This window comes from Bombina bombina, chromosome 4 (genome assembly GCF_027579735.1).
Source record: "Bombina bombina isolate aBomBom1 chromosome 4, aBomBom1.pri, whole genome shotgun sequence".
Classification (NCBI taxonomy): Eukaryota; Metazoa; Chordata; class Amphibia; order Anura; family Bombinatoridae; genus Bombina; species Bombina bombina.
The window spans coordinates 820,862,873-820,887,806 of record NC_069502.1 but is presented as its reverse complement, the minus strand read 5'-3'; the positions used below and the strand labels follow the sequence as shown (position 1 = coordinate 820,887,806).

General features: G+C 44.3%; 1 protein-coding gene across 1 annotated transcript in view; it reads right to left on the bottom strand.

Annotated features, from left to right (window-relative positions):
- LOC128657912 (gastrula zinc finger protein XlCGF26.1-like) overlaps nucleotides 1–14,826 on the bottom strand; it is a 46,644-nt gene extending 31,818 nt beyond the window's left edge. The window contains exons 1-6 of the mRNA XM_053712339.1: nucleotides 14,762–14,826; nucleotides 10,620–10,742; nucleotides 4,461–4,520; nucleotides 4,124–4,271; nucleotides 3,677–3,775; nucleotides 3,454–3,540 (exon numbers count right to left, since the gene is read on the bottom strand). Of these exons, the coding sequence (XP_053568314.1) occupies nucleotides 3,454–3,540; nucleotides 3,677–3,775; nucleotides 4,124–4,271; nucleotides 4,461–4,520; nucleotides 10,620–10,697 (472 nt within the window). The 5' untranslated portion in view covers nucleotides 10,698–10,742; nucleotides 14,762–14,826. The remainder of the gene's footprint in view (nucleotides 1–3,453; nucleotides 3,541–3,676; nucleotides 3,776–4,123; nucleotides 4,272–4,460; nucleotides 4,521–10,619; nucleotides 10,743–14,761) is intronic.
- Nucleotides 14,827–24,934: the final 10,108 nt, after the last annotated feature.

The window sequence follows — 24,934 nt, the reverse complement described above, 5'->3', positions numbered from 1 at the left end:
ATGAAGCAGAGGGTGAGAGAGAAGGGAAGAGAGGGCATGCGTGTGTACCATTTACATGAAGCAGAGGGTGAGAGAGAAGAGAGGGCATGTGTGTGTATCATTTACATGAAGCAGAGGGTGAGAGAGAAGGGAAGAGAGGGCATGTGTGTGTGTATCATTTACATGAAGCAGAGGGTGAGAGAGAAGGGAAGAGAGGGCATGCGTGTGTACCATTTACATGAAGCAGAGGGTGAGAGAGAAGAGAGGGCATGTGTGTGTATCATTTACATGAAGCAGAGGGTGAGAGAGAAGGGAAGAGAGGGCGAGTGTGTACCAGTTACATGAATCAGAGGGTGAGAGAGAAGGGAAGAGAGGGCATCACGTGTGTACCAGTTACATGAATCAGAGGGTGAGAGAGAAGGAAAGAGAGGGCATAACATGTGTGTGTGTACCATTTACATGAATCAGATGGTGAGAGAGAAGGGAAGAGAGGGCATCACGTGTGTGTATCATTTACATGAATCAGAGGATGAGAGTAAAGTGAATAGAGGGCATGTGTGTGTATCATTTCCATGAATCAGAGGGTGAGAGAGAAGGAAAGAGAGGGCATGTGTGTGTATCATTTACATGAATCAGAGGGTGAGAGAGAAGGAAAGAGAGGGCATGTGTGTGTATCATTTCCATGAATCAGAGGGTGAGAGAGAAGGAAGAGAGGGCATGCGTGTGTATCATTTACACGAAGCAGAGGATGAGAGAGAAGGGAAGAGAGGGCATGTGTGTGTATCAGTTACATGAAGCAGAGGGTGAGAGAGAAGGGAAGAGAGGGCATGTGTGTGTACCATTTACATGAAGCAGAGGGTGAGAGAGAAGGGAAGAGAGGGCATGTGTGTGTATCATTTACATGAAGCAGAGGGTGAGAGAGAAGGGAAGAGAGGGCATGTGTGTGTGTGTATCATTTACATGAAGCAGAGGGTGAGAGTAAAGCGAATAGAGGGCGTGTGTGTGTGTGTGTACTATTCACATGAAGCAGAGGGTGAGAGAGAAGAAAAGACAAGGTAGGGGTGTGAACAAAATATATTTTATTATTACAATCTGTCTGTACTGAGGCTCATCATTAACATAGGAGGAAAACATTTTATAATCTGAGTTTTCTAACTGTGAAGCTTATGAAGCAGAGGGTGACAGAGGGCAGGCGTGTGTACCACTCACATGAAGCAGAGGGTGAGAGAGGGCATGCGTGTGTACCATTCACATGACGCAGAGGGTGAGAGAGGGCATGCGTGTGTACCACTCACATGAAGCAGAGGGTGAGAGAGGGCATGTGTGTGTGCCATTTACATGAATCAGAGGGTGAGAGAGAAGGGAAGAGAGGGCATGTGTGTGTATCATTTTACATGAAGCAGAGGGTGAGAGAGAAGGAAGAGAGGGCATGTGTGTGTATCATTTACATGAATCAGAGAGTGAGAGAGAAGGGAAGAGAGGGCATGTGTGTGTATCATTTACATGAATCAGAGGGTGAGAGAGAAGAGAAGAGAGGGCATCACGTGTGTATCATTTACATGAAGCAGAGGGTGAGAGAGAAGGGAAGAGAGGGCATGTGTGTGTATCATTTACATGAAGCAGAGGGTGAGAGAGAAGGGAAGAGAGGGCATGTGTGTGTATCATTTACATCAAGCAGAGGGTGAGAGAGAAGGGAAGAGAGGGCATGTGTGTGTATCATTTACATGAAGCAGAGGGTGAGAGAGAAGGGAAGAGAGGGCATGAGTGTGTATCATTTACATGAAGCAGAGGATGAAAGAGAAGGGAAGAGAGGGCATGTGTGTGTATCATTTACATGAAGCAGAGGGTGAGAGAGAAGGGAAGAGAGGGCATGTGTATGTACCACTCACATGAAGCAGAGGGTAAAAGAGGGCAGGCGTGTGTACTATTCACATGAAGCAGAGGGTGAGAAAGGGCATGCGTGTGTACCATTCACATGACACAGAGGGTGAGAGAGGGCATGTGTGTGTACCACTCACATGAAGCAGAGGGTGAGAGAGGGCATGTGTGTGTACCACTCACATGAAGCAGAGGGTGAGAGAGGGCAGGCGTGTGTACCACTCACATGAAGCAGAGGGTGAGAGAGGGCATGCGTGTGTACCATTCACATGACGCAGAGGGTGAGAGAGGGCATGCGTGTGTACCATTCACATGAAGCAGAGGGTGAGAGAGGGCATGCGTGTGTACCACTCACATGAAGCAGAGGGTGAGAGAGGGCATGCGTGTGTACCACTCACATGAAGCAGAGGGTGAGAGAGGGCATGCGTGTGTACCACTCACATGAAGCAGAGGGTGAGAGAGGGCATGCGTGTGTACCATTCACATGAAGCAGAGGGTGAGAGAGGGCATGTGTGTGTGCCATTTACATGAATCAGAGGGTGAGAGAGAAGGGAAGAGAGGGCATGTGTGTGTGTGTATCATTTACATGAATCAGAGAGTGAGAGAGAAGGGACAAGAGGGCATGTGTGTGTGTATCATTTACATGAAGCAGAGGGTGAGAGAGAAGGGAAGAGAGGGCATGCGTGTGTACCATTTACATGAAGCAGAGGGTGAGAGAGAAGAGAGGGCATGTGTGTGTATCATTTACATGAAGCAGAGGGTGAGAGAGAAGGGAAGAGAGGGCGAGTGTGTACCAGTTACATGAATCAGAGGGTGAGAGAGAAGGGAAGAGAGGGCATCACGTGTGTACCAGTTACATGAATCAGAGGGTGAGAGAGAAGGAAAGAGAGGGCATAACATGTGTGTGTGTACCATTTACACGAAGCAGAGGGTGAGAGAGAAGGGAAGAGAGGGCATCACGTGTGTACCAGTTACATGAATCAGAGGGTGAGAGAGAAGGAAAGAGATGGCATAACATGTGTGTGTGTATCATTTACATGAATCAGATGGTGAGAGAGAAGGGAAGAGAGGGCATCACGTGTGTGTATCATTTACATGAATCAGAGGATGAGAGTAAAGTGAATAGAGGGCATGTGTGTGTATCATTTCCATGAATCAGAGGGTGAGAGAGAAGGAAAGAGAGGGCATGTGTGTGTATCATTTACATGAATCAGAGGGTGAGAGAGAAGGAAAGAGAGGGCATGTGTGTGTATCATTTCCATGAATCAGAGGGTGAGAGAGAAGGGAAGAGAGGGCATGTGTGTGTATCATTTACATGAAGCAGAGGGTGAGAGAGAAGGGAAGAGAGGGCATGTGTGTGTGTGTATCATTTACATGAAGCAGAGGGTGAGAGTAAAGCGAATAGAGGGCGTGTGTGTGTGTGTACTATTCACATGAAGCAGAGGGTGAGAGAGAAGAAAAGACAAGGTAGGGGTGTGAACAAAATATATTTTATTATTACAATCTGTCTGTGCTGAGGCTCATCATTAACATAGGAGGAAAACATTTTATAATCTGAGTTTTCTAACTGTGAAGCTTATACCATAGATCACTCACCTGCAGAGACATCTGATGGCTGAATATTCTGTACAAGGTCCCCATGTGATCCGGTGTCTAGATTTTCATCACTGTGTCCTGTTAGTTCTAATAAATAAAATGAGTTTTTTTTAATAAATGGATTTAAGTGCAGTTATCTCACACAATCTGATTATACAGTAATATTACACAACACATCATTATTTGAAAACATTACTAGTAGCTTCTGCCATAGATCTGTTACCTGCAGAGACGTCTGATGGGGTCTCCACTGGCTGAATATTCTGTACAAGTTCTCTATGTGTTCCTGTGTCTAGATTTTCATCTCTGTGACCTGTTAGTTCTAATAAAGAATAAAATCAGTTTATTTTGTTAAATGGATATGAAACAATTTGTTGCAACTAAAATATATATATATATTTAAATGTATTCAATTAAGAACAAAACAAAGCATCTGTTTTGCACTTAAACATTTACATATATAAATGAATATACAAATTGCTTTAGCAGTAATTCCTCTTGACCCTTTAACTGTGTTTTTATTATTTTTGTTGGGTATAAAACTAGTTTATAATCAGACAGCTCGTTAGATCACACATGATAGATTCACTGTAGATTTGCTCTGTGTCAGTCACGTCAGTAGTGTATGTGCATTCCCTGAGTGAGATATTTTATTACTACACAGAGTTACCTGAGCTCTCATTTCCTGGGATCTCCTTAGTCCTTAGTGCTTGGTGAGTCTCCATCATGATGTCCTTGTAAAGCTCCTTGTGTCCCTCTATATACTCCCACTCCTCCATAGAGAAATACACAGCAACATCATCACACTTTATAGGCACCTGAAACACACACAACTCATTCAGTGCTGACACAGGGACTGGTTCTGTCACACACTTTTACTGACAGAGCCAGGATAATGTTACTGAGAACATACAGACACAGACAGAAGTTAGGAAATACACACAGGGCCAGATGGGTCAGTAAAGGGAGTCACTGTGTATATTGTCACATTCCCCAGCAGTTCTCACCTCTCCGCTCAGCTGTTGAATGCTGCTGTGGGAGAGCCTCTTCTTCACAATGGTGTATTCCTATAATATGTATGAGAAAGATCATCAGACTCCATTTGCCTGGACTAACAAGTTCTTGTTTACTTCTCTCGATCATCACAAAACATATAAATAAATAAAATATAGTGGATAATTCTGTGTGGCCTATATGGATAAAAGCGGCTAAAGACTGAGGACATGAGCCCAAGAACATCAACATTGCTGGAACATTTGAGAGGGTGTAATGGGGGGGCAAAATGTTGAGCCCTTGGTTGATAGAAGGTTCCATTGGTGCTGGGGTCCCTTGGGTTTTAAGCCTTTTTGTAGTTGGGGTCATGCAGAGGGGCCTTTAGGGTCTGGGGTGAGTTTTTGCAATAGAGGTCATGAAGTAGGGCTTTGTATGAGTGGGCTTTTTCTTTATGGTGGGAGGGGTCTTGGATGCTAGGATTAGTATTTTTTTTTTTTTTTGCTGGAAGAGGATTTGTATAGGAGGGTTGTGCAGATGAGTGAGCTTAAATGGACAGTCTACTTGATTTTTTTTACTATTTAAAAAGATAGATAGATAAAGCCTTTACTACCAATTCCCCATCTTTGCATAACTAACAATGTAATATACTTTATAACCACTAAAACTCTAAATCTCTGCCTGTGTCTAAGCCCCTAGTTTCTCACTTTTTATTAGAGAAATACAGAATCAGATCATTTTTGAATCATTCCACACACAATTTTTAGGGGAACAAAAAATATTTTTTTTTAGTAGGATGGCTCCCTATAATTAAAACTTACCCTCACCAAATCCAAAAACGTATATTGAATCCTTTTTTGAGTTCTAATAGTTTTGCCGAATTGGTGTTATTAGATGAATTCCCTGCATCATGGATCTCTCTATATAGTGAAATATACTAATAGTTATAAAATCAGTAAGCTAACTCATGTTCTGGAGTAGCGTGACATAATCTGGGGTCAATGTTAGGGGAGACAGGGGGGTAGGGATTCTATTTTATTTTTATGTTTTTTGTTCCCCCCCGCTTTTTTTTTTTGTTAAACCTCTGATGTCTAAGATTTTTTACTTAAAAAACGCATGTTCATTTTTTTCTTAACTTTTGTATCCTACGTTTGGATTGTATTAATAAATATATAATGACTTAGGGCCCAAGTAGGATAGGTTGATACACACTACTTTTCTATGTATTGCTAAAGATATATTATGTTTCCTTTGGTTTTGATTTATTTTTAAGGCATGCCGCAAGTTCCAAAGAAAATGGTAATATGAGGATTAATTTTAGTTGACAGAAAAAGCAATGTAATCTATTACAATAGTTTTCTAGGAGAGCTAATCAAGGTTGGCTTTGTATTTTTTTTGATGTGGAGCTGCGTCTTCAAGAATGTGATATTGTGAATTGGAGCTGTAACTCCTTAATTTAGGTTTATATTGATGTTTAGTTAGGAAAAGCTTAAAATTGTAACGCAGAATAAGGTAACGCACTGTTTAGCTATGTCCAAAAATTAAGATAAGAGAAGGTTGCTTGAAGGGAAGCTAAAGTTGAAACTCAGCACATAGAAAAAGTGACACAAGTTAAGATAATGGCTATGCAGTAGAGTAGATTGTTGTATCTCTATTTCCTTTTTGATGTGGAGCTGTGTCTCCATTGAAGTTACAATATGACAAGGAGCTGCGCCTCCACAATTTATCATTTTCTTTTTTGTTGGTTTGATTTGTGTTGCCTTTTTATGTAATGCTGAAAAACTGATAAATAAATAAAAATTAAAAAAAATGAAGTTAGGGTTAGTGAGACGGCCTGGGTGAGATAAAGTTAGGGTTAGTGAGACGGCCTGGGTGAGATAAAGTTAGGGTTAGTGAGACGGCCTGGGTGAGATAAAGTTAGGGTTAGTGAGACGGCCTGGGTGAGATAAAGTTAGGGTTAGTGAGACGGCCTGGGTGAGATAAAGTTAGGGTTAGTGAGACGGCCTGGGTGAGATAAAGTTAGGGTTAGTGAGACGGCCTGGGTGAGATAAAGTTAGGGTTAGTGAGACGGCCTGGGTGAGATAAAGTTAGGGTTAGTGAGACGGCCTGGGTGAGATAAAGTTAGGGTTAGTGAGACGGCCTGGGTGAGATAAAGTTAGGGTTAGTGAGACGGCCTGGGTGAGATAAAGTTAGGGTTAGTGAGACGGCCTGGGTGAGATAAAGTTAGGGTTAGTGAGACGGCCTGGGTGAGATAAAGTTAGGGTTAGTGAGACGGCCTGGGTGAGATAAAGTTAGGGTTAGTGAGACGGCCTGGGTGAGATAAAGTTAGGGTTAGTGAGACGGCCTGGGTGAGATAAAGTTAGGGTTAGTGAGACGGCCTGGGTGAGATAAAGTTAGGGTTAGTGAGACGGCCTGGGTGAGATAAAGTTAGGGTTAGTGAGACGGCCTGGGTGAGATAAAGTTAGGGTTAGTGAGACGGCCTGGGTGAGATAAAGTTAGGGTTAGTGAGACGGCCTGGGTGAGATAAAGTTAGGGTTAGTGAGACGGCCTGGGTGAGATAAAGTTAGGGTTAGTGAGACGGCCTGGGTGAGATAAAGTTAGGGTTAGTGAGACGGCCTGGGTGAGATAAAGTTAGGGTTAGTGAGACGGCCTGGGTGAGATAAAGTTAGGGTTAGTGAGACGGCCTGGGTGAGATAAAGTTAGGGTTAGTGAGACGGCCTGGGTGAGATAAAGTTAGGGTTAGTGAGACGGCCTGGGTGAGATAAAGTTAGGGTTAGTGAGACGGCCTGGGTGAGATAAAGTTAGGGTTAGTGAGACGGCCTGGGTGAGATAAAGTTAGGGTTAGTGAGACGGCCTGGGTGAGATAAAGTTAGGGTTAGTGAGACGGCCTGGGTGAGATAAAGTTAGGGTTAGTGAGACGGCCTGGGTGAGATAAAGTTAGGGTTAGTGAGACGGCCTGGGTGAGATAAAGTTAGGGTTAGTGAGACGGCCTGGGTGAGATAAAGTTAGGGTTAGTGAGACGGCCTGGGTGAGATAAAGTTAGGGTTAGTGAGACGGCCTGGGTGAGATAAAGTTAGGGTTAGTGAGACGGCCTGGGTGAGATAAAGTTAGGGTTAGTGAGACGGCCTGGGTGAGATAAAGTTAGGGTTAGTGAGACGGCCTGGGTGAGATAAAGTTAGGGTTAGTGAGACGGCCTGGGTGAGATAAAGTTAGGGTTAGTGAGACGGCCTGGGTGAGATAAAGTTAGGGTTAGTGAGACGGCCTGGGTGAGATAAAGTTAGGGTTAGTGAGACGGCCTGGGTGAGATAAAGTTAGGGTTAGTGAGACGGCCTGGGTGAGATAAAGTTAGGGTTAGTGAGACGGCCTGGGTGAGATAAAGTTAGGGTTAGTGAGACGGCCTGGGTGAGATAAAGTTAGGGTTAGTGAGACGGCCTGGGTGAGATAAAGTTAGGGTTAGTGAGACGGCCTGGGTGAGATAAAGTTAGGGTTAGTGAGACGGCCTGGGTGAGATAAAGTTAGGGTTAGTGAGACGGCCTGGGTGAGATAAAGTTAGGGTTAGTGAGACGGCCTGGGTGAGATAAAGTTAGGGTTAGTGAGACGGCCTGGGTGAGATAAAGTTAGGGTTAGTGAGACGGCCTGGGTGAGATAAAGTTAGGGTTAGTGAGACGGCCTGGGTGAGATAAAGTTAGGGTTAGTGAGACGGCCTGGGTGAGATAAAGTTAGGGTTAGTGAGACGGCCTGGGTGAGATAAAGTTAGGGTTAGTGAGACGGCCTGGGTGAGATAAAGTTAGGGTTAGTGAGACGGCCTGGGTGAGATAAAGTTAGGGTTAGTGAGACGGCCTGGGTGAGATAAAGTTAGGGTTAGTGAGACGGCCTGGGTGAGATAAAGTTAGGGTTAGTGAGACGGCCTGGGTGAGATAAAGTTAGGGTTAGTGAGACGGCCTGGGTGAGATAAAGTTAGGGTTAGTGAGACGGCCTGGGTGAGATAAAGTTAGGGTTAGTGAGACGGCCTGGGTGAGATAAAGTTAGGGTTAGTGAGACGGCCTGGGTGAGATAAAGTTAGGGTTAGTGAGACGGCCTGGGTGAGATAAAGTTAGGGTTAGTGAGACGGCCTGGGTGAGATAAAGTTAGGGTTAGTGAGACGGCCTGGGTGAGATAAAGTTAGGGTTAGTGAGACGGCCTGGGTGAGATAAAGTTAGGGTTAGTGAGACGGCCTGGGTGAGATAAAGTTAGGGTTAGTGAGACGGCCTGGGTGAGATAAAGTTAGGGTTAGTGAGACGGCCTGGGTGAGATAAAGTTAGGGTTAGTGAGACGGCCTGGGTGAGATAAAGTTAGGGTTAGTGAGACGGCCTGGGTGAGATAAAGTTAGGGTTAGTGAGACGGCCTGGGTGAGATAAAGTTAGGGTTAGTGAGACGGCCTGGGTGAGATAAAGTTAGGGTTAGTGAGACGGCCTGGGTGAGATAAAGTTAGGGTTAGTGAGACGGCCTGGGTGAGATAAAGTTAGGGTTAGTGAGACGGCCTGGGTGAGATAAAGTTAGGGTTAGTGAGACGGCCTGGGTGAGATAAAGTTAGGGTTAGTGAGACGGCCTGGGTGAGATAAAGTTAGGGTTAGTGAGACGGCCTGGGTGAGATAAAGTTAGGGTTAGTGAGACGGCCTGGGTGAGATAAAGTTAGGGTTAGTGAGACGGCCTGGGTGAGATAAAGTTAGGGTTAGTGAGACGGCCTGGGTGAGATAAAGTTAGGGTTAGTGAGACGGCCTGGGTGAGATAAAGTTAGGGTTAGTGAGACGGCCTGGGTGAGATAAAGTTAGGGTTAGTGAGACGGCCTGGGTGAGATAAAGTTAGGGTTAGTGAGACGGCCTGGGTGAGATAAAGTTAGGGTTAGTGAGACGGCCTGGGTGAGATAAAGTTAGGGTTAGTGAGACGGCCTGGGTGAGATAAAGTTAGGGTTAGTGAGACGGCCTGGGTGAGATAAAGTTAGGGTTAGTGAGACGGCCTGGGTGAGATAAAGTTAGGGTTAGTGAGACGGCCTGGGTGAGATAAAGTTAGGGTTAGTGAGACGGCCTGGGTGAGATAAAGTTAGGGTTAGTGAGACGGCCTGGGTGAGATAAAGTTAGGGTTAGTGAGACGGCCTGGGTGAGATAAAGTTAGGGTTAGTGAGACGGCCTGGGTGAGATAAAGTTAGGGTTAGTGAGACGGCCTGGGTGAGATAAAGTTAGGGTTAGTGAGACGGCCTGGGTGAGATAAAGTTAGGGTTAGTGAGACGGCCTGGGTGAGATAAAGTTAGGGTTAGTGAGACGGCCTGGGTGAGATAAAGTTAGGGTTAGTGAGACGGCCTGGGTGAGATAAAGTTAGGGTTAGTGAGACGGCCTGGGTGAGATAAAGTTAGGGTTAGTGAGACGGCCTGGGTGAGATAAAGTTAGGGTTAGTGAGACGGTCTGGGTGAGATAAAGTTAGGGTTAGTGAGACGGTCTGGGTGAGATAAAGTTAGGGTTAGTGAGACGGTCTGGGTGAGATAAAGTTAGGGTTAGTGAGACGGTCTGGGTGAGATAAAGTTAGGGTTAGTGAGACGGTCTGGGTGAGATAAAGTTAGGGTTAGTGAGACGGTCTGGGTGAGATAAAGTTAGGGTTAGTGAGACGGTCTGGGTGAGATAAAGTTAGGGTTAGTGAGACGGTCTGGGTGAGATAAAGTTAGGGTTAGTGAGACGGTCTGGGTGAGATAAAGTTAGGGTTAGTGAGACGGTCTGGGTGAGATAAAGTTAGGGTTAGTGAGACGGTCTGGGTGAGATAAAGTTAGGGTTAGTGAGACGGTCTGGGTGAGATAAAGTTAGGGTTAGTGAGACGGTCTGGGTGAGATAAAGTTAGGGTTAGTGAGACGGTCTGGGTGAGATAAAGTTAGGGTTAGTGAGACGGTCTGGGTGAGATAAAGTTAGGGTTAGTGAGACGGCCTGGGTGAGATAAAGTTAGGGTTAGTGAGACGGTCTGGGTGAGATAAAGTTAGGGTTAGTGAGACGGTCTGGGTGAGATAAAGTTAGGGTTAGGAGATGGTCGGTCGGTGAGGTTAAGTGAGATGGTCTGGGTGAGCTGAAGCTAGAGTTAGTAAGATAGGTCCGGTGTATCAGAAGCAGCACAGTAAATAGGACCAGTGTCACATGACATTACCCAGCAGCTCTTACCTCTCCGGTCAGCAGGCAGATGATGCCCAGGGCCTGACTCAGGAACTGCTCTGCCATCAGCTTCCTGCATGTGTTCATCTTGTTCTTTGTCAGTGACTGAGTCAGATGCTATAAATGTGACACCTGCGAGAAGAAAGAAAGACGGCAGTGTGAGAAATCAGAAATCTTCCTGTATTTATATTATGGTAAGAGATGATTATGTGATATTAAACATTTTTATTTCACTTATGAGCAATCTAATAGTACACATGTGACTAGCTGCATATGCAGCAGATAACAAAGTGATAAAATGTGACAATCTTTATATAGCATGTTTGACATTATGGGACGACACATTTATTTAATATTAAAGGGACATGAAACACAAATTTTTTATTTCATGATTCAAATAGAGAATCTAATTTTAAACAACATTCCAATTTACTTTTATTATCTAATTTGCTTTATTCTTTAGATATCCTTTGTTAAAGAAATTGCAATGCACATGGGTGAGCGAATCACACGAGGCATCTATGTGCAGCCACTAATCAGCAGCTAGAGAGCCTATTTAGATATGCTTTTCAACAAATTATATCAAGAAAATGAAGCAAATTAGCTAATAGACGTAAATTGGAAAGTTGTTTATAATTGCTTGCTCTTTCTAAATAATGAAAGAAAAAAGTTGGGTTTCATGTCCCTTTAAAGGGCCAGTAAATTTGCATGATAACAAGACAATGCAAAAGCACTTAGTCTGAATTTCAAATGAGTAGTAGATTTTTTTCTGACAAATGTCAAAGCTATATCCATTTCCACTCCCCCCATACCATGTGAGAGCCATCAGCCAATCACAAAAGCATATACATATATTTTGTGACTTCTTGCACATGCTCAGAAGGAGATGGTGACTCAGAAAGTGTAAATATAAAAAGACGGTGCACATTTTGTTAATCAAAGTAAATTGAAAAGGTGTTTAAAAATGAATGCTCTATCTGAATCATGAATGTTTAATTTTGACTTTAGTGTCCCTTTAAGTTCATTAGAAGCAAAATAAGGTGACTGTATACAGGAATATGCACGGTTATCTGATAAATCAGGAAGCAGAATTAAAACACTAAGTGCCTCAGCTCCCTGGTTACCAGGCATCCTGTAATTTATGGGATTATCCCAAACTGGTAGCTCTGTCCTGCTGCACCCTAGTTTTTCATCTGCTGTTTATGCTCACACCGGAATCTGCCCCAAATCATATAACCCACATATTACCTTGATCATAGGATAAAATTACAAATTATATGAGGCTGCTAAAGTTAGGACGCAACAAATACTGTGCACCAAGTAAGTATTTGCCCTACTACATGTGCTGTTAGACTGGTTCCATATTCTACCTACTACCCTCTGAACAGCTGTGCTAGTGCTTCATTTTATTATATATATTGCATTACTCTGGGATGTGGTTTCCTCTTCATATTAAGTTAAATGGCTTCATGTCACCCTTTACTTTTCTCCTCTCTTAAAACCATTGAGATAGTCATAAATGGTCAATTATAGCAACAGTAAACTTTTTCCCAGTTATGTCACATCCTGTTTTGGGCAACCATGCAGACTGACTTCCTGTGACCCCATCACATATACAAGTAATAAATATACAATTATTATAAACAGGTCAGACTTGTACCCATCACCCTAACACACAGACTGTGCGTCATCAAGTCCTCACTCCCTCAAAGCTTGCTCATTGTATCAGCCCCCTCACACTGTAGTCCCTATACAGACTCTCAGTCCCCCTCTGTCTCACACCCCAGTCCCTGTACAGAATCTAAGCCCCCTAACAGCCTAGCTCCTGTACAGAATATCAGCCCCCTCCTTTCTCACACATCAGTCCCTGTACAGATTAAGACCTCTCTCTCACACCCCAGTCCTGTACTGGTTCTCAGCCCCCTCTGCCTCACACCTAAGCCCCTGTACAAGCTCTCAGACCCCACTGTTTCACCGCCTAGCTCCTGTACTGGCCTGTACAGTCCCTGTATCCTCTCCCTCTGATTCACTCCCCAGTCCCTTTGAAGTCTCTCTGCCCCCTCTGTCTCACACCTCAGCCCTGTACAGGTTCTTAGCCTCTCGCTCTCTCTCACACCTCAATCCCAGTACAGGTTCTCAGCCCCCCTCTGTTTTATAATCCAGCCCCTATACAGACTCTCAACCCCTCTGTATCACACCCCAGTCCCTGTGTAGACTCTCAGCCCCCTCTGACTCACACCCCAGCCCCTATACAGACTCTCAACCCATCTGTCTCACACCCCATCCCTTGTACATGCTTTCAGCCCCCCTCTGTCTCACACCTCAGCCCCTGTACAAACTCTCAACCCCTCTCTCTGTATCTCTCCCACACTGCACTCCTATAATGGTTCAAAGCCCCCCTCTGCCTAGCCCCTGTACAAGATCTCAGCTCTCCTCTGTCTCACACCCCAGCCCCTGTACATACCCACAGACCCTCTCACACCCCAGCCCTGTACAGACTCTTAGCTCCCCTCTGTCTAACACCCCAGCCCCTGTACAGATTATCAGACCCTCTCTCTCACACACCCCAGTCCTGTACTGGTTCTAAGTCCTCCTCTGCCTCACACCTAAGCCCTTGTACACAATCTCAGTCCCCTCTGTCTCACAGTCTAATCCCTGTGCAGACTCTCAGCCCCCTCTGTCTTACACCTCATACCCTATACAAGACTCTCAGTCCCACTCTCTCTATCACAGCCCAGTCTTGTACTTGTTCTCAGCCCCCTCTATTTCACACCTCATACCCTGTAAAAGTTCTAAACCCCCTCTGTTTCACACCCCAGTCCCTGTGCAGACTCTCAGCCACCTCTGTCTCATACTCCAGCTGCTCTATAGACTCTCAGCCTCTTTTGTCTCACACCCCAGCCCCTGTACAGACCATCAGCCCCCCCCCCCTTACACCCCAGGTCTGTACAGACCCTCAGCACCCCGAACAGCTTAGCCCCTTCATAGATTTTCAGCCCCCCTGTCTCACACCCAAGTCCCTGTACAGACTCTTAGCCTCCCTCCATCTCACATCCCAGCTCCTGTAGAGACCCTAAGCCACCCTCACAACTCAGCCCCTGTATAGATTCTCAGCTCCTCCTCGGTCTTACACCCAAGCCCCTGTAGAGACTCTCAGCCTCCCTCCATCTCACACCTCAGCTCCTGTAGGGACCGTCAGCCCCACTCACACCCCAGCCCCTGTAAAGACTCACAGACCTATCTCTCACACACACACGTACGCCTCGGTATTGGTTCTCAGTCAACCTCTGCCTCACACCTAAGCACCTATAAAATATATTAGCCCCCCTCTGTCTCACACTCCAGCCACTGTACAGATGCTCAGCCCTCCTCACATCCCAGTCCCTTTATAGACTCTCAGTCCCCTCTGTCTCACACACCCCTGCCCCTGTACAGACTCTCAGTCCATCCCACACCTCAGCTCCTGTAGAGACTCAGATACCTCTCTCACATACACACCAGTCCCTGTATTGGTTCTCAGTCCCCCTCTGCCTCACACCTAAGCCCCTGTACAGTCTCTTACCCCCCCCCCCCTCTATCTCACACACAAACACACCAGTCCCTGTATTGGTTCTCAGTACCCCTCTGCCTCCCACCTAAGCACCTGTACAGTCTCTCACCCCCCCTCTGTCTCACCCACCCCACCCTGTCTCACCCCCCCCCCCCTCTGTTTCACACACTCTCCTCTGCCTCACACACACACACACCCCTGTCTCACCCCCCAGCCGCTATACAGACTTTCAGCCCTCCCCTCTGTATCACATTCCAGCCCATGTTCAGCCCTCCTCACACCCCAGCCCCTATACAGATTATCAGCCCCCCTCTCTCTCACATCCCCCCCATTCAATAATGGTTCACAGTTCTCCTCTGCCCCACACCTAAGCCCCTGTACAGACTATTAGCCCCCTCTGGGTCAAACATCAATCCCTCTCTGTCTTACACTACAGCCCCTGTACAGAACCACAGCACCGCTGTCACCCAGCCTCAGCCTGTACAGGTACTCAGCTCCCCTCTGTCTCGCACATAAACCCCTCCTCCTCCACTTAACCCCTCTCTCTCCGCACCCACAGCTCACTCTCTTAACCCCACTCTCTGCACCCACAGCCCCTCACCTATAGGAGGTTAATATTAGTTGTCACGCTTCCTTAAATCACATATATTATCTGGTAGTAGCTAGATCCAGTCCGGTAAAAGGACAGATGAGGTCACTGCAGTCACGTGGCTTCTGGGAGTTCACGGTCCTTTTGCTGCAAGGGATCTAGCTGCTACTCGAGGAAAGTATTGGAACTTCTGGAAGGAGGCTGTGTGTGTGAGGCAGAGGGATCCTCTTTATAATAATATTTGTCTGTAAATAATGCACTGGTGAGGTATTTGTATGTGAGGCAATGGGAATATCTATATAATATTATATACCTGTAGATAAGGTACTAGGATAGGATTATTGAACAAAAGTATCAACGTTGGGACCCCGCCTCTTTTACTGGACGTGAAGCTGATGCATACAGCTTCCGCTGCACTGCATGCTGGGAGTATGTTCGTGGTTTCCTGCTTCCGTTTAATTCCTGCTGAAGATCACGCTGGTAGGAACGCTGGCAATTGTCCCCTTTGACTTACTTATAGTAATTCCCCGTGTTTGTTTCCTGGGATGTGCTGACTCTCAGCTGCCTAATAACCAAGTCAGTAATTTAGCTATAGACTGATGGGTGTCATATGTGTGCAATGTTGTTTTAGTATAACTGTATTAGTGTGTGACTGTGTTTATACTGTGTGTGTGATAAATGTGTAGCTTTCTACATGATATGTAGCATATAAGGTCTATAAACTATGTATTTTGTTCTTTATATTAGATTGCGGGGAAGTGCAATGCATATTAGGTAGAGGGAATATTATATACAGGTGGCCCTCGTTTTACAACGGTTCAATTTACACCGTTTCAGAATAACAACCTTTTTTTCCAGTCATGTGACTGCTATTGAAAAGCATTGAGAAGCAGTGCATTTATTAAAATAGCCAGTAGGTGGTGCTGTACGCTTGTGTTGCAGCAAAGCCAAGCAAGCTGAAATTAATCAGTTTAACCAGACCTGAGCTATTGAGCATATTTCAAAGGAACAAATATAAATCAGTCCAGCTTGGAATGCATAGAAAGAACTGTTTGCAGAAAAATGCAAGTGAAGTCTGTGTTGTGTGATTATTTTATTAGGTTTATAATGCTGTTTAGCAAATGTTTTTGTTCATTTAACTTAGTTTAATTATATATTCTGTGTTGTGTGATTATTTTATTAGGTTTATAATGCTGTTTAGCATTTAAAGTCTTAATGTCAAAGCTTTAAAAATAATGTATTAGGTGTTATGACAATTTTGAGAGGGGCCTGGAACCTAACTCCCTCACTTCCCATTGACTTACATTATAAACTGGGTTTCAATTTACAACGGTTTCGATTTACAACCATTCCTTCTGGAACCTAACCCCCGCGTAAACTGAGGGCTACCTGTATGTATATTAGGTACTGGGGAAGGGGGTTTGTGTGCGCTTGTGCAGAGGGAACCTCTCTATAGTATATATCTGTATATAAGGTACATGGAGTAGCAGTTTGTGATGCATAGTCAAAGGGCTATTATTATGTAAAATTACATAACGAGTCTAATGCTATTTCACCCCCACACATAGGTGGAACATCTCTACTAAGGTTTTGTAGAAGTTGGCTCTGTTTGAGTGAGAGGGAACCTGTGATAATATGTACTGTATATCTATAAGTTACTGGGGAGGGGTGTGTGTGAGAGGCAGAGGGAACATCTCCATAATATATATCTGTATAGAAGATATAGTGAGGGGTCTGTGTATATGTTAGGTAAAGGGAACTTTATATATATATATATTGTTACGGTACCAACTGTGTACCAAGGGTTAATACCAGATGAATAATGTCCTGCATAGGGAATCAGCAATTCACAACCCAGCCAGTTTCAGGTTTAAAACAGAATGACAACTTTATTTGAAGGCAGCACACAGATTTATACAGGTTTTTGACCCCCCCTCAGATGGGGGTTGAAAGAATGTTGTACATTAGATAAAAGGGAGAAGCGCCCTTGACATGATACAATAGAATTATTTTACTTAAATACTTTACTTAGGCAGATAACAACTTAAACACATTTGGCTTGTCTTATCACCTAGCGTCTGTTCTCTGAGGGTGATTAAACAATGGCCTGTTTATTACTTAAATGTAATTATAGCACACAATAGCTGAGGCCAGAAAACCTGTCTTTAGAAATTAGATTCTTAAAGCTAAACACAGTTAACTCTTTCAGTCCTGACAGAAGGGTCTGTCACATAGCTCCCCCCTTGTGGAACACTCCGGCAGACCCGGCTTGACCCTTTTGCGGGTCAACCTGGGGATGACCGGACTAAGGGGTGGTAGGCATGTCAGTTTGCTGGGACAATCCATCTGTATTCCCGTTATGAGAGAGAATCCCTGTCTGTATAAATAAGGGTTCAACCTCTTCAGTGCCCCGACTAGGGCTAAACAGTCCTTCAAAATATCATCGGCTTCTTTACGTGGTTTTTGTACCTGCTCTTTATAGGTATCCACAATCCCTTCATACTGACATAGGGTGCCCTTGAGTTGCTGCACCTCCCTATGAGCCAGCGTCAGCTTCTCCTCCAGTGTCACTAAGTTTGTCCTTAATGTTTCATGTTCCACTCTCAAGCTGGTGTTTTCTGCAGTCTGTCGGTGCAGCTTGTCTAGCAGAGATTCCTGTTCTAAACGTGCTTTTTCCTCTGCACTCCTCTTCTCTCCCGCTAGCACTGTTACATGATTATTTAACGTGACCATTTTATCCTCTACGTGACTCTTCTCCTTCATCAGCGCATTGTAACGTGACTCCCACATATCAATAGCGGATAGAGATTTACTGAGCTCAGCGTCCTGGGGCTTAGCAGCAGGGGGGTCAGTCTCTGCTGCACGGATCTGAGCACGGGTAGTCACAGGGTTAACATCAGCGGGACCCATGGGAGCATAGGCAGAAACAAGGGGGACCAAGGTATTTCCAAGGAGAACATCAGCTGGTAAATCCTTCATGACCCCCACATTCACAGGTCTAGCGCCCCCTCCCCAATCCAAATGCACCCTGGCAACAGGTAGGCGGAACACAGTGCCCCCTGCTACCCTCACAGCCACAGTGTCTCCTGTGTGCTGTTTCTCAGACACCAAGTTCTTTCGAAGCAAGGTCATGGTAGCACCAGTATCCCGTAGACCACTGACCTCCTTCCCATTCACTTTAACCAGTTGCCGGTTATTCCGGTGGGCAGCTTGCACAAGGTCTGCCTCATGTAGGATGCCCCAGCATTCTTGCGCCTCTACATAGCGGGCCGCAGGCTGAGGATTACGTGGGATTCCGCTAGCGGGTCTTCTCCAGGACTGTGCTTGGTTCGCTGCGTTTAGGGGACACTCTGGTCTTTTGTGCCCTAGTTGCTTACATCCAAAGCACCGAATAGGTTGTGAGTAGCCCCGCGAATTGAACCAGGCTCTCTGAGGGTAGTTCGTGGCCCGAGACCGTGTGGTATAGCGGTGCGCTGGGGGTTGGTAACTGGCAGGTGCTGGGGTGACTGGGGGTCTGTACTCCACTCTGGCAGGGGGCTTAGTGGTAGCAGTGTCCAGTTTGCGGGCATCCGTATACTCATCTGCCAAGCGAGCCGCTTCATGCAGGGTGGAGGGTTTACGGTCCCGAACCCACTCTTGAACTCCTGCGGGTAACTTGTCGAAGCAATGTTCCAACAGGAATAGCTGCAGCACCTCTTCCCCAGATACGGCTTGGCACCCCGCTATCCAGTGAGCTGCTGTGCGGTGCACCTTACATGCCCACTCAAGGTAGGAATCACCAGCCAATTTAACAGTGTCTCTGAACCGCCTCCGGTATGCCTCCGGTGTAACCGCATACCTGGAGAGCAGAGCCTCTTTTACAGTATTATAATCCCCGACTTCCTCATCTGGAATGGCCCGAAAAGCCTCACTGGCCCGGCCGGATAATTTTCCGGATAATATCGTGACCCAGTCCTCTGCGGGTACCTTGTGTAGTGCACATTGCCTCTCAAAATCCGCAAGGTACCCATCAATCTCTCCTTCTGTTTCCAGGAAGTTTTTAAAAGCTGCAAAATTTACTTTTCCCTTTTCCACTGGGGTTGCTGTGACTTGGGCTGCTGCAGCGCCGCTTTGGCGAAGTAGGTTGGCCTCCACAGCTGCTATGACCCGGTCGATAATTTCGGCAGATGGGTTGGGGCCATAATATGCCAGTCTTATTTTAACCGCCCGATCAAAGCTTGCTTCTTCAGGGGTTCTGTCTGATATGCTGGGCCCATTGGTTCCTTCTGTCCCTGGTACTCTTTCCATCTTAGTCAGTATTGTAAAAATCCCCCTCTTCCTGAGGTTACTGGCTTGTGTAGTTGCTCTTCTGGGCGATAAGGATTCTCCCGTCGCTTGCCACCAATGTTACGGTACCAACTGTGTACCAAGGGTTAATACCAGATGAATAATGTCCTGCATAGGGAATCAGCAATTCACAACCCAGCCAGTTTCAGGTTTAAAACAGAATGACAACTTTATTTGAAGGCAGCACACAGATTTATACAGGTTTTTGACCCCCCCTCAGATGGGGGTTGAAAGAATGTTGTACATTAGATAAAAGGGAGAAGCGCCCTTGACATGATACAATAGAATTATTTTACTTAAATACTTTACTTAGGCAGATAACAACTTAAACACATTTGGCTTGTCTTATCACCTAGCGTCTGTTCTCTGAGGGTGATTAAACAATGGCCTGTTTATTACTTAAATGTAATTATAGCACACAATAGCTGAGGCCAGAAAACCTGTCTTTAGAAATTAGATTCTTAAAGCTAAACACAGTTAACTCTTTCAGTCCTGACAGAAGGGTCTGTCACACATATATATATATATATATATATATATATATATATATATATATATATATATATATATATATATATATATATATATATATATAAAACATGGAAGGGAACTGCACTCCAAGACCGGATCAGTTACACATCCTGTGACTCGGTAACATCCAGCCCTGGGTGCTAAATAGCACTCCAAAAAAGCTGTGATGTCACCAGAGCCACAGGCAGTTAACCCCAGTCCGGAATGGGTGCAAGAAACAAGGGAGATTACAAATAAAAAGTAATACAACACATAGAAACACCCAGCACTCACCAGCTAGCTCACAGCTAAGATAAAATCACAACTGGAAAGGTTAGTCACCGCATCTGGCCAAATGGGAAAGCTCAGGCACCACGTCAAGGTCCTTTCCACCGCCTGAGTCCCTAACACAGGCACACCATCATGCGAGCTCACAAAGCCAAACAAACTGAGAACAAAGAAGGGGTGCACAGGTGGCTGTAATCACCCATAGAAAATACAAAATATGGAAGGGAACTGCACTCCAAGACCGGATCAGGTACACATCCTGTGACTCAGTAACATCCAGCCCTGGGTGCTAAATAGCACTCCAAAAAAGCTGTGATGTCACCAGAGCCACAGGCAGTTAACCCCAGTCCGGAATGGGTGCAAGAAACAAGGGAGATTACAAATAAAAAGTAATACAACACATAGAAACACCCAGCACTCACCAGCTAGCTCACAGCTAAGATAAAATCACAACTGGAAAGGTTAGTCACCGCATCTGGCCAAATGGGAAAGCTCAGGCACCACGTCAAGGGACTCAGGCGGTGGAAAGGACCTTGACGTGGTGCCTGAGCTTTCCCATTTGGCCAGATGCGGTGACTAACCTTTCCAGTTGTGATTTTATCTTAGCTGTGAGCTAGCTGGTGAGTGCTGGGTGTTTCTATGTGTTGTATTACTTTTTATTTGTAATCTCCCTTGTTTCTTGCACCCATTCCGGACTGGGGTTAACTGCCTGTGGCTCTGGTGACATCACAGCTTTTTTGGAGTGCTATTTAGCACCCAGGGCTGGATGTTACTGAGTCACAGGATGTGTACCTGATCCGGTCTTGGAGTGCAGTTCCCTTCCATGTTTTGTATTTTCTATGGGTGATTACAGCCACCTGTGCACCCCTTCTTTGTTCTCAGTTTGTTTGGCTTTGTGAGCTCGCATGATGGTGTGCCTGTGTTAGGGACTCAGGCGGTGGAAAGGACCTTGACGTGGTGCCTGAGCTTTCCCATTTGGCCAGATGCGGTGACTAACCTTTCCAGTTGTGATTTTATCTTAGCTGTGAGCTAGCTGGTGAGTGCTGGGTGTTTCTATGTGTTATATATATATATATATATATATATATATATATATTACACAGTAACCTCCATGAAGTTTAGTTTATTTAAAATATTTCGTTTTATGTAATGAAATAACTTTGCAATATATTTTCATTCTTTATTTTGACCTTTTTGTGTCACCTGGTTCATAAAATTAAGCAAATTCTAAGAACTTAGATGCACCCTGCTGACTTCTCAAGGCTAACTCAGCTACATATATGTCTCTAAGTGGCATTATCATATAACAACTGCACTTTATACTAACATTATCACTGTAGCTAACCTTGTTGTCTCTAAATAAAGAAAATGGTGGGTGGAGTTTGGCTATTGAAAGATAACTGTTGTAAAAAAAGGATGTTAAAGTGTTAGTAAACCTAAAAAATAATGTTATATAATTCTACACATAGTGCAGAATTATATAACATTATATTAGTGCTATCGTTATAAAAGCTTATATTCCCTTTTAATTTTTTAAAAACATGTCAGTTTTTCAGACCCGCTCTCTGCGCTTTTCTGAGCGGGTGTTTTTATTACACAGCGCATCTGGCCAGCTGTATAGTCACAGCCCGACCCGACCGTGCCATAACACTAAGTGCAGCTTGCTCCTGCTGTCAGACGCTGCAGGAATTCTACTTCCCTTCCCCCTCCCGGTTACCACAGCATTTAATTAGGTTGTGCAGAGACTGGAGGAGATCTGCGGTAACCGGGAGGGGGAAAGGGAAGTGGAATTCTGCAGCTTCTGAGTATATCTGCATTGTTTCTGCATTTGAACATAGTACTGCATAAAGCACATTACACAGACCGCTCCAGCAGGAGGGCTGTCTGTAAACACTATTTAGGAAGTGTGGAAAAAGTCTTGTTCTGTAGCTACTGGGTATTACAAACGTATTCTCATGAAGTCAGAGGACTTCAAACTTTAACATAATTTTAGGACCTTAACCCCTTAAGGACAAGGCCATTTTTCAATTTCTTTACCTTAAGGACCAGGGCTATTTTTACATTTCTGCGGTGTTTGTGTTTAGCTGTAATTTTCCTCTTACTCATTTACTGTACCCATACATATTATATATCGTTTTTCTCGCCATTAAATGGACTTTCTAGAGATACCATTATTTTCATCATATCTTATAATTTACTATAAAAAAATTATAAAATATGAGGAAAAAATGAAAAAAAACACACACTTTTTCTAACTTTGACCCCCAAAATCTGTTACAAATCTACAACCACCAAAAAACACCCATGCTAAATAGTTTCTAAATTTTGTCCTGAGTTTAGAAATACCCAATGTTCACATGTTCTTTGATTTTTTTGCAAGTTATAGGGCAATAAATACAAGTAGCACTTTGCTATTTCCAAACCACTTTTTTTCAAAATTAGCGCTAGTTACATTGGGACACTGATATCTTTCAGGAATTCCTGAATATCCCTTGACATGTATATATTTTTTTTTAGCAGACATCCCAAAGTATTGATCTAGACCCATTTTGGTATATTTCATGCCACCCTTTCACCGCCAAATGAGATTAAATAAAAAAAATTGTTCACTTTTTCACAAATTTTTTCACAAACTTTAGGTTTCTCACTGAAATTATTTACAAACAACTTGTGCAATTATGGCATAAATGGTTGTAAACACTTCTCTGGGATCCCCTTTGTTCAGAAATAGCAGACATATATGGCTTTGGCGTTGTTTGTTGGTAATTAGAAGGCCGCTAAATACCGCTGCGCACCACACGTGTATTATGCCCAGCAGTGAAGGGGTTAATTAGGGAGCTTCTAGGGTTAATTTTAGCTTTAGTGTAGTGTAGTAGACAACCCCAAGTATTGATCTAGGCCCATCTTGGTATATTTCATGCCACCATTTCACCGCCAAATGAGATCAAATGAAAGAGAAAAAAAAACGTTAAATTTTTCACAATTTTAGGTTTCTCACTGAAATTATTTACAAACAGCTTGTGCAATTATGGCACAAATGGTTGTAAAAGCTTCTCTGTGACCCCCTTTGTTCAGAAATAGCAGACATATATGGCTTTGGCGTTGCTTCTTGGTAATTAGAAGGCCGCTAAATGCAGCTGCGCACCACACGTGTATTATGCCCAGCAGTGAAGGGGTTAATTAGGGAGCTTGCAGGGTTAATTTTAGCTTTAATGTAGAGATCAGCCTCCCACCTGACATATCACACCCCCTGATCCCTCCCAAATAGCTCTCTTCCCTCCCCCACCCCACAATTGTCCCCGCCATCTTAAGTACTGGCAGAAAGTCTGCCAGTACTAAAATAAAAGGTATTTTTAAAAATATATATATTTTTTGCATATTTACATATGCTAATGTTTAGGAGCCCCCCTTAGCCCCCAACCTCCCTGATCCCCCCTCAAACAGCTCTCTAACCCTCCCCCTCTAACTTATTAGTAGCCATCTTGGGTACTGGCAGCTGTCTGCCAGTACCCAGTTTACAATAAAATATATTTTTTTATTATTTTTTTTTATAATTTTTCGTAGTGTAGCTTGCCTCCCACCTCCCTCCCTCCGAGATCCCTTAGATCATTTTTATTATTTATTTTTTGCCCACTTTCTGTTCACATTTTTTCCGCAGTGTAGCGGTTCCTACCCGTTCCCGGCTCCCATGCGCGTGCCCTGTGCACGCGCCCCGGCAATCCCGCCCACGATCCCGCCCTCCTCCACATCACACGGCCCATCGATGGCCGCCCACCCGCCTCCCTTTAATGTCCCTTTAAGTGATACTAGCTCAGGCAGACAAAGTGATAAAAGCTGATTCATCCCTGTGACACAGCTGAGACTTGAATCCTGGGAAGTCTGTTTAATTGATGGAACTGTCGGGGTATAAATAGCGCTTCTTATCAAACTCCAGGTGCCTTTTAAACAATTTTGATGATGTGGAAAAATAATAAATGCAGTATAGTGTAAAACTGTGCATGGGTACACAAGGGAATTCCAGAGAATTATCACCAATTTGGGCTTATATTTTCATTAATTAATGCAAACTAAAGTTTGTTTTCTAGAAGTGCTGGGTCTATTGAAAAGACAGCATACATTTTGCGTGGTTAACTCACAGAAGAAATAAACATAATGGAATTGATATTCAAAAATCATAAATGTAAATGGTTGTAAACAGCTTCAGCACAAGGTTGTCAAATGGCTCAAATTATAGGTTTGTTAATAGTAGCAAAATAAAAAAAAGCTATGTATTGTTAGAGAAGTTAAAGGGACGGTCTACTCCAGAATGTTTGTTTTAAAAAGATAGATAATCCCTTTATTACCCATTCTCCCTAACGGTGATGTGGGAAGCCAGATATGGACCCGTTGCTCAGTGTGCCTTGAGCTTTATTACCCATTCCTCAGTTTTGGATAACCAGCATGGTTGTATTAATACACTTTTTACCTCTGCGATTACCTTGTATCTAAGCCTCTGCAGAATGCCCTCTTATTCCAGTTGTTTTGACAGACATGCATTTTAGCCAATCGGTGCTTACCCCTAGGTAACTCCACGTGCATGTGCACAATGTTATCTATATGGCACAAATTAACTTACGCCCTCTAGCTTTGAAAAACTGTCAAAATGCGATAAGAGAGGGCCTTCAAGGGCTTAGAAATTAGCATGTGAGCTTATCTAGGATTAGCTTTCAACAAAGAATGCCAAAGGAACAAAGCAAAATTGATGATAAAAGTAAATTGGATGTCCTATCTGAATCATGAAAGTTTAATTTTGACTAGACTGCCCCTTTAATGTATACCCCTTATGACAACGAACTGTACATGAGTCTCTCTCTCTCTCTCTCTCTCTCTCTCTCTCTCTCTCTCTCTCTCTCTCTCTCTCTGTGTTTAGGCTCCTGTTACTGTTAAGATCACATGCAATAGACGTCACTGCGTTTGCCAGTAAAGGGGATAACATTATAACAATATCTGACAAATTCATTTCTGCTGAACAAGACAATGTCTGACAAGAACCAAACCTCAGACCTTCCTGATGCACACAGA